The following is a 9,733-nucleotide window of genomic DNA, read 5'->3' as shown; positions in this document are numbered from 1 at the left end:
AGATGCTTCCACCTCCTATTTTGGGAGTCTCAGCAATCTCTTCTACTGAAGGAAGGAACCATAAGAAAGCAGGACTTCTCACCACAGATGAAATCAGGACCAAAGAGGAAAGAGTCTTTTTCAAACATCATTAGAGGCCACCAATCTGAAATGGGTTTCACATATCCTTTGAAACCAATTGAGTTGAGAGATGTAAATACAGTAGTTTTCATTTCTTGAATTTCAAGTGAGTGATGACTGAGTGGGCAAATCAACTTCCAGGTAAAATCTACAGGACAAGAAATATTCTCTATATCAAATATCTGTTTTCAGGTACTAAATTATATATTATGGCTTTAAAATGTGGCTATAAAATGGTAGACTAGACAGAAAGATGCAGTACCACAGGTGATTATAAAAAATTAAAAATAATTTCTGATCAGAAATTTTATTATTTATAGAGGTGATACATTGACACACATATGAACACACATTTGGACACTAACACACAGATAATTGAACACAAATAGTCATTGATGGTTGAATTGCAGAAAACCAAATATGCAAATGTAAAATGCATTTTGTGCACAAAAAAAACATCAGGAGTAAGGATTAATTTTTTTAAAAAATTAAGGTTAGAATATTAAAGAAAATCATCCTACCTATTTTACATTTGATACAAGAATATTTTTATAGCATTCTCATGGGTCAAATTTCAGTGTTTGAACAGGAAGCATTCATGGTACAAGAATATCAATTCCTTTCCAGGTATTCTATTTTTATACTGATATTTTTTCAAGTTCTCTCTTTATTGAGTCACAACTATCCTCTCCTAAATTTCAGCACTTGTTCTGAGTTTGATCTTTTGAGAAAAACAAAGAAAATCTACCAATTTTCATATGACAGATCTTTAAACATGCATATAAACTATACTTTTTGTCTTTAACCATTTTCTTTTCTAATCTGAAAGCTGTCAGGAACACTTGTTTCTCATGCAGGGTGTTTAAAGATGTCTTATTAGCTTTGTTGACCTTTTAACCTATTTTTTTCAAGGTTATAATTCATGTCTATGGCCAACAACTTGCAAAATACCCCATGTTCTATCTGTAAGTACAGACTGTGGGTTACTAATACTGTTGTTTGAATGTGAGTTACAGAAGGATAATTTGTGAAAACCCAGCCATGCCTGGGATGAAAGTGTCAACCAGCTGTACCAGCCTAACATCGTCTTTTACTGGGATGAAAGACTTAGACAGTATGAAAGGAAGTAGATAATTTCAAGCTGTCACCTTTGGTTGAGGAATATGGAGGCCAGTAAAACTTGCATGTCATGATTATTTTCCTCAACTCGAAGTTAAGAGATGGATTTACCAGAAGCAAATGAAGTGGAAAGGACTTCAAAGTATCATAACTCATTCTAATGAACTGATGTGTTTATAATTTTTCTCTAAGATGAATCTAGACTTTTCTCAGTTCTTGGAGTCAGTTGGCAGCTGGTCATGAGAGGGATTCCAAGGATTAATGTTGACTTGACCACATTCACTGACCATAAAGAAATAGATGAGCACCTGTGTTCAAACTTGAGCTCTCATCCTGGGTAAACCTAATAAAAGGTAAACCTGAAAGAGTCTACCTAATAAAGAAAGAGGGCAAAGGAGAACATTATAGAATACAACTGTTGTATCCATTCTTCAACTCTCCAGAAAGAGTTGTTTGCTACTTGTAGCACAGTCCTCTTTGCATAATTTTTATTTAGGATTTTTTACATTCACTGAATTATTTTAAACATGTCCTTTTCTCTGAATTATGAGCTATTATGTCAGAAAATGTATTGGATGTAAAAATATTCAACATTTACAATTTTGATCTTTAGTTGAATGTGGACAAAGTACCTTTAGTTTATTTATTTCTATATATGTGCTGCTGGGGATCCAAAAAGGGTCTCACACGTGCTATGCCAGCACTCTACAACTGAGACACAACCCAAGCCCCACATTCTGCATTTTAAAAGCTTGGTTCCACATAACTGCAGTAGGTCCTCAGTGCAGTGAGGGAGGTGATGCATCCTTGATATTTTCACACAAGAAACCTCATACACAAGGCCTTTGCTATAGTCATAGAACAAACAAGCAGCAAAACTAGAGTTCAAATCAAGTTCTTATCACTCCTAATCCAGTGCTATCTTCCTTAGAGAAGAGCTAGGAAAAGAAGACAGGACAAAAATGCATACAATAGCAAAACAGTGTTAGGCAATATTGTGACATAAAAATTTAACATGTTTTTAACAAGAGCATTGAATTGTCTTCTGTTATTTGTGCAGGTAAAAGGCTATGGGAAGTTTCAATACCACTTTGGGAGAGGGCTTCATTTTGGTGGGCTTCTCAGATTGGCCTTATCTGGAGCTCCCCTTTTTTACTTTCATTTCAGTATTCTATTCTGTGACTCTCTTTAGCAACATCACCATTATCACACTTTCACAACTGGACCCTCGGCTGCACACGCCCATGTACTTCTTCCTCTGCCACCTCTCCTTCCTGGACCTCTGCTATACCACCAGCACTGTGCCCCAGCTGCTGATCAATCTTTCTGGATTTGACAGGACCATCAGCTATGGAGGGTGTGTGGCCCAGTTCTTCATTTCCCTCGCTTTGGGTGGAACTGAGTGTGTGCTCCTGGTGGTGATGGCCTTTGACCGCTATGCTGCTGTGTGTCGTCCACTCCACTACACAACCATCATGCACCCCCTGCTCTGCCAGTCACTAGCTATCACCTCCTGGGTGGGAGGACTCCTGAATGCTCTTATTCAGACAGGCCTTGTGGCATCCCTGCCACTCTGTGGCCTTCACTCCCTGAACCACTTCTTTTGTGAGATGCCTGTGTTACTGAAGTTGGCTTGTGAGGATACAGGAGGAACAGAGGCCAATCTCTTTGTGGCTGGAGCCATAATCTTGGTTGTTCCTGTGGCACTAATTCTAGGATCCTATGCACACATTGCTCAGGCAGTGCTGAAGATCAAGTCAACGACTGGGCGCAGAAAAGTTTTTGGGACATGTGGCTCCCATCTTCTGGTGGTTTGTCTGTTTTATGGCTCAGCCATGTACACATACCTCCAACCCATGGGCAGTTATTCTGAGAGTGAAGGAAAGTTTGTTGCCCTTTTTTATACTGTCATTAGTCCCATGCTTAATCCTCTGATCTATACCCTAAAGAACAAGGATGTCAAGAGGGCTCTGTGGAATGTACTAGGGAGAGATAGCATTTCCAGGTAGGAGGGGTAATGAGGCCAAATAACATTTTCTGTGATAACTTTTATTCCCTGAAACACTTTCTGTTATTTAGAGTTAGCTGGTCACTAGAAAACAGTGTTGGTGGGACTCAGGATTTAAGCTCCTTCCTTTGTAGGAAGTTGCAAGTGGGAATCTCATGAGTTGCTTTGTAGCTTGTATCTACCATTATTGTTCAGGAGGGAGTCACTGCTGATCTGTATCACAACATCCCACAAACATAACCCTGAGGAATGGATGTGTTCTGGCCAGATGTAGAGATTAGAGTAAGGGAAGGATTCTACACATTTCTGAGAGTGAGGGGAAAATTAATTGTGAAAAGTGCCTTTTCCAAAGTCAATAACTCCCAATGTGGAGTTATGTAGATGATACTGACCTTAAATGTGGAGGACATGAGTTCACCACTTCATTTCTAATAAATGGCCCCTGGTCACTTCCTCAAATACCTTAGTACCTGTTCTACATTCTCTTACAATGATTAATCTTCTAGAACTCTAGTGGTTAGCATATATATGAGTGTCATTTATCTGAATGAAGAAAAAGTCAAATTCATTAGGATAGCATTGAGTAAAAGAGGCATCCAAATCTAGTCAGCTGAACCTAGTCTTAGTCCATGCAACTTGGAGTCATGGAGGAGATATTTTCATGCAAGAGAGAGGAGGATAAAAAAGAAATGAGCACCAAAACCACCAGCAATGTGTTCCAGGCTATAAAATATACAAATTATTCATTCTATACAACTGCACATCTGTGCCTATTAACTATCTTCTCTCTAGTCCAAAGAGATTTTTTGTCCAAACTTAAATGATAAAACAAATAGATTTATAGTAAATTCACATATGTGATCACCATGTAATGGCACACAAATATTTCATTAGTAAAGTGAAAAATCAGACTAGAGATTAGAATACATTTGCATTGTATATAACAAACATCCTACAAATCTGTTAGAAAAAATAAAATAGTCCAATAGAATGTAAAAGTATATGAGCAGGTAATTCATGAAGAAAATGAGATGAATAATAAAAAAGGAATTCAGAAAATAAAAGCTAAGAATATTAAAAAAATTTTAACAATGAGATGAACAATAAACCATGTAAAAAGATGTTGAGTACAACTCATAATGAATTAAATGCAAATTACAGTAATAATGAGATACAAGTTTATGCCCATAACATACATTTAAAAGTATCTTCCAATAAAGATAGCAATGAGGAGGATAAAAGTTGGAAGATCAGAGCAGAGCTAGGCTGCAATCCCTGAACCCTCCATAGCCCTGAGTGAAAGCAGGGAAAGAGCAAATGACCAGGGGGTGATGATAGTGTAAATATTCTGAAACTCAATATTGAACAATTTGACACTTGGAGGGACTGGTGTTTGGTTACTGGAGCAGAAAATAAGGACAACATTCCTTGATCCATAACCCTGACCAGGGTGGAGTTTTGGGAAAGGGAGAGGAAAAGCACATGTGCTTACTTCCTTAACAACAGCTGGAAAGAAAAGCAGGCTAACTTAAAATGTGACATAAATAACAAAGACAGTCAAAGGGATCAAGTACCTTAGAACAAACTGTGGACTGAAAGCCATGCCAGGCCTGGCAGCCATTTTATAGAATTCATAGCTAGCCAACCTCCCTAAAAGAAATTACACTCCACCTTCAGTTAGCAACAAATAAAACTAGAGGGAATACCTCTGAAATGGGTTGCCCCAGTAATCTTTCTAGAAGTTACCTGTGGAGGAATCACTGCTGACTGAAAGATACTGAAACGCCCGTTCCCTCACCATGGACAAGAGGAGTGCAGTGGAGCTGACCAAGAGCTAATTGCTCTCAGGGACTGCTAACTCTGACCCAGCACTCAACACAGCCTCTGTGGGACCTCAGACAAAGATGGGACAACTGACACCCCACCCCATCATGGTGATGAGTAAAACCCAGTGGGCTGTACCCACCAGAACTGAGGCTTCTGTAGTGCAGGGAGGCCAGAGACAGCTTGTACCTGCAGGCCTCATGGTTACAGAAGGGTTCAATGTGCTTGGATATCACAGGATCAAGGATATCCCAGAAGAAGAAAGCAGCACAGGAATTCAAAACTGTGAACAGTAAGAGACCATGGGCAGGATGTCCAACTGACTCTTTTTTCTAGTCAGCAGAGGGGAACAGAGCTCACTCTTCATACTCACAGGCTTTAAGAGCTCTCTTGGGCCAAGTGTCTCTCTATCCCAGTCAGAGGGTCAGTACTCCAGTAATCTAGATCAGCTTGTAATACTGTAATACCTACCACGTTAATTTTGATCATTTCAGGTATGTCTATCTCTTGTTATACTGTGGACTTTCTTAGAATCAGAGATTATATTTTTTTGCATTTTTTCAGACAAATTGAAGGCACCAAATCAATGTTTTTATCACAGTAACACTAACTACCACTGAATGGATGTCTACCATACAAATGCATTTCCTGTCCAATTTGTCATTAATCCACAAACAGTAGTACAGAATAGGTAACAGTGCATCATAATACTGGTGGAGAAACACTGAAGCTCAAGCATGTCAAAAACTTTGTTGAGGTAAAGTTAGTAATAACAGACCTATTCTCTTACATTGCATTATAGTTCCTTAACTGAAGGCACATAATTTTAAATATTGACTTTTTTATTTCATAGAATATGTAGAAAGGTTATTTTCTCAATACATAATTTTTAGTGAATAAGTGCATTTTAAATATATTGGAAATAAAAGCAGAACATACAAACAAGTAATATTAAAACATTAAATTTTGTAACAGAGAAATCAAGCTTCAAACTTTTTCACATCAAGGAAATAAGTATTTAGTTGCATCAATTATTCATATATCTGAGGATATATGAATATTATATGAGAAATCAAGGGGAAAATAAGATATTTCAGATGTATGGTGAATATCGTAGGCTTAAAGTGGAATGTGGAATGTTTATAATTACCACACTGGGACTCAGAGTTCTCCAGGCCTCACTTGGTAAACAACTCCCTTCACCACTCTTAAGGAAGCCTTGGTAATGCCCCAGGGAAGATTGGGTGCTCTCAGTCCTACAGTCAGAAGATGGGTTAATAATATACCAGCTCATTGCTGGTCTCAGACAGGTAGGGTGAGCAACTGGGGTTTGTTGTGGGGGATGTACCCACCTCCTAGGTCATAGCCCCAGCAATCTTTCCTATTGAGGGAGGGAACCATATCTAGTCATTTCTTATCAAAGACAGGAATTCTAATCTGAGCACTCCCCACAACAAATGAAATCAGAACCAAAGAAGATGGTATTTCCAGATATCACCAAAAATATCTAGTGTTTCTCATATCTGTTTGGAAACCGATAAAATTGAGAAAAATAAATGCAGCAGTTTTCTCTCCTGACCTTCAAGTGAGTAATGACCAAGTGGTCTACTCTGGCTCCACAGGTAAATCTAGAATAAAAGAAATAGTCTCTTACGCAATTATCACTGGTTTCCATTATACTAGGGCCCCAGTTTGAGGCAAAGAAATTTTAAATTCATACAAAACATTATATCAATGATAGTCTTTTCTTCTCTATTGTCTATCCATCCATCTACCTATTATGCATACAACATGTCAAAAAAAGTTAGCTACATCTCTTTATTTTCAACTGAGTGCACTTAGAAAAATAAGCTCTTTTTTAATGGGTACTGTAAGGGCTGACTTAAAATCCTTTCCCAGTCCCATCTGTAACTCAAATCCTATGATGCCAAGGCTTTCATTTCCAAAGTAAATAGAGGACATCAGGGGCATGGGCAGAGTTGCTGAAGTAAATCAAGGAGGGCTTTTTGAAGGACAAGACGATGGGATGAAATTCATCCTAGATGGAGACAATGTTCTGGGCAGGAAGTCAGAGTTAAAACAAGAAACTTACTAATTCAGTCTTTGAATATCAACTAAGCTCTCAGGATGTAGACCTTGTTTTTTAATTTTTTCAACTTACACTAGAAAATATTGGTGTATTATCTTTGGGAATTTGATAAAATAATCTTGAAGATCACCCTAAATAGTTGTGGCATAATGTGGGATACTGTGTGATTTCCAACATGAAAGGGTAAGGGTCCAGACAGAGAATGATGGGAGCTATAGAAGAGCAAATGTTGATGAAGGACAGGTAGAAGGTGATACTGAACTAGAGTTTTGATAGTGAAATTAATCTCTCAAACCCTAAAGAAACAGCAGGTATACTAAGAGAAATTAGATTCAAATGTTAAAATACATGACTGAACTATGAAGGTCATTGAGAAAAAATTTGTGGAACCTTCTCTTTTGCTTAGATAAATTGAATATTATGACTTGAATGTGGTTTCGTTATAGTCTGACAATATCATTAAGTTGATGGAATGGCATGAAGGATGTAACAGTACATGCTCTTAGAAATATATTCAAGCATGATTTCTGGTCAATAAGCTTATTACTTATAGAGGCCATGCATAGACACACAGATGTGCACACATTTAACCACAAACATAGATTTTCACATACATAATTATTGATTTTAATATTGTAGGAAACCAAATCTGCAAAAAATGCATTGTGTGTGCATAGGTGATTACCGGTAGAAATTAAGTTTTTAACTTTCTGTAGTAAATATGTATGAGATATATAAGAAGTTTGGCCTTTAGTTCAGTGAGTAGAGCATTTGCCTACATGCATAAAACCCTGGTTAAATCCCTAACACAGCTAAATTAATTAATTAATTAAATATTCATATGTATTATACCATATACATAATAATATTAAATGTACCATTGTAAGTATCTAATTCAGTGACATTAAGAATACTTACATTGTTGTGATGTTATGCAACGATCACTACTGTTCATCTCAGAAATTTTTGATCATTCTATACTACAACTTTTCCCAGAAAACAATAATTTTGTTCTCCCCTTTCCCCAGAACCCTGAGGGACTATCATTCTATATTTCTATCTTTATGATTTTGACTATTTTAGGTACCTTATATAAGTGAACACATGTGACAAGTGTCCTTTTATATCTGACTTATTTCACTTAGCATAATGTCTGCAAAGTTCAGCCCATTGTGTTTTGGGGGTTTGGTTTTGGGTTTTTTGGTGCACATATTATACAAATTAGCAAAATGAATAAGATCAGGACTAGATAGGAGGCTCAAAACTATCTTACCCATCTTACAGTTAATGGAGGAACATTTTCACCATATCCTCAAATGTTGTGAAACACATTTTAATTCAAGTTCTTCAGAGGAAGCATTGAATTGTCTTCTGTTGTTTTGCAGATGCAAGGCTATGCAAAGCTTTAACACCAGTTTTGAAGAGGGCTTCGTTTTGGTGGGCTTCTCAGATTGGCCACAACTGGAACTTACCTTTTTTGTCTTCATTTCAATTTTCTACTCCTAACCCTCTTTGGCAACACTGCCATCACTGCTCTGTCACGATTGGACCCTTGACTGCACACACCCATGTATTTCTTCCTCTGCCACCTCTCCTTCCTGGACCTCTGCTATACCATCAGCACTGTGCCCCAGCTGCTGATCAATTTTCTGGACTTGACAGGACCATCAGCTATAGAGGGGTGTGGCTCAGCTCTTCATCTACCTCTCCCTGGGTGGAACTGAGTGTGTGCTCCTCTTTGTGATGGCCATTGACCACTATGGTGCTCTGTGTCGTCCACTCCACTACACAACCAACATGCACCCCCTTCTCTGCCAGTCCCTGGCTATTTATGCCTGGTGGGAGGTCATATGAACTCTCTGATTCAGACAAGCTTCATGATGGCCATGCCTCTCTGTGGCTTCCATTACCTGAACCACTTCTTCTGTGAGATGCCTTTACTCCAGAAGGTGGCTTGTGAAGTCATTGGAGGAATAGAGGCCTATTTGTTTGTGGCTGGAGCCATAATTTTGGTCTTTCCTGTAGTCCTGATTCTAGGCTCCTATATACACATTGCTTGGGCAGTGTGAGGATCAAGTCAATGGCTGGACTAAGAAAGGCTTTTGGAACATGTGGGTCCCATCTCTGGTAGTTTGCCTTTTTTATGGCTCAGCCATGTACACATGTCTCCAACCCATGGGCAGTTTCTCTGAGATTGAAGGAAAGTTTGTTGCTTTTTTTTATACTGTCATTACTCCCATGCTCAATCCTCTGATCTACACCCTAAAGAACAAGACTGTAAAGGGGGCTCTGTGGAAGGTACTGAGGAGAGACAGAGATTCCAGGTAGGAAGAGAAATGAGGGCCAGTAAAATATCATATAATCTCTTTCATATTATGAATCCCACCTTGTTCCTTGGAAATCAATTGGTAGTTATCTAGAAAGTACCTTCAGTTGGAGTCAAGATTTTATTTAAATATTTCTCTGGAAGTTAGAAACGGGGATCACTTGAGTTGCTTTTTAGGTTAGTATTTATGATCTTTGGCCAGCAAGAAGTCATTGTTATTTGTATCACACCTTCCAAAAGAAGAGTG

At 38.2% G+C, this 9,733-nt stretch overlaps 1 protein-coding gene and 1 pseudogene across 1 annotated transcript; both read left to right on the top strand.

Annotated features, from left to right (window-relative positions):
* Nucleotides 1-2,309: 2,309 nt before the first annotated feature.
* LOC113199385 (olfactory receptor 2Y1B-like) lies at nucleotides 2,310-3,248 on the top strand. Its single transcript, XM_026412309.2, has one exon. The coding sequence runs from the start codon at nucleotides 2,310-2,312 to the stop codon at nucleotides 3,246-3,248; it is 939 nt and encodes a 312-aa protein (XP_026268094.1).
* Nucleotides 3,249-8,555: 5,307 nt separating this feature from the next.
* LOC113199391 (olfactory receptor 2Y1-like) lies at nucleotides 8,556-9,488 on the top strand (annotated as a pseudogene).
* The last annotated feature ends 245 nt before the right edge of the window (nucleotides 9,489-9,733 follow it).

This window comes from Urocitellus parryii, chromosome 1 (genome assembly GCF_045843805.1).
Source record: "Urocitellus parryii isolate mUroPar1 chromosome 1, mUroPar1.hap1, whole genome shotgun sequence".
NCBI lineage: Eukaryota > Metazoa > Chordata > Mammalia > Rodentia > Sciuridae > Urocitellus > Urocitellus parryii.
This window is presented reverse-complemented; position numbering and strand designations above follow the sequence as displayed.

What these genes read in the sequence shown, in the direction of transcription:
- LOC113199385 (XM_026412309.2), top strand. Translation starts at nt 2,310, where the DNA reads ATGGGAAGTTTCAATACCACTTTGGGAGAGGGCTTCATTTTGGTGGGC.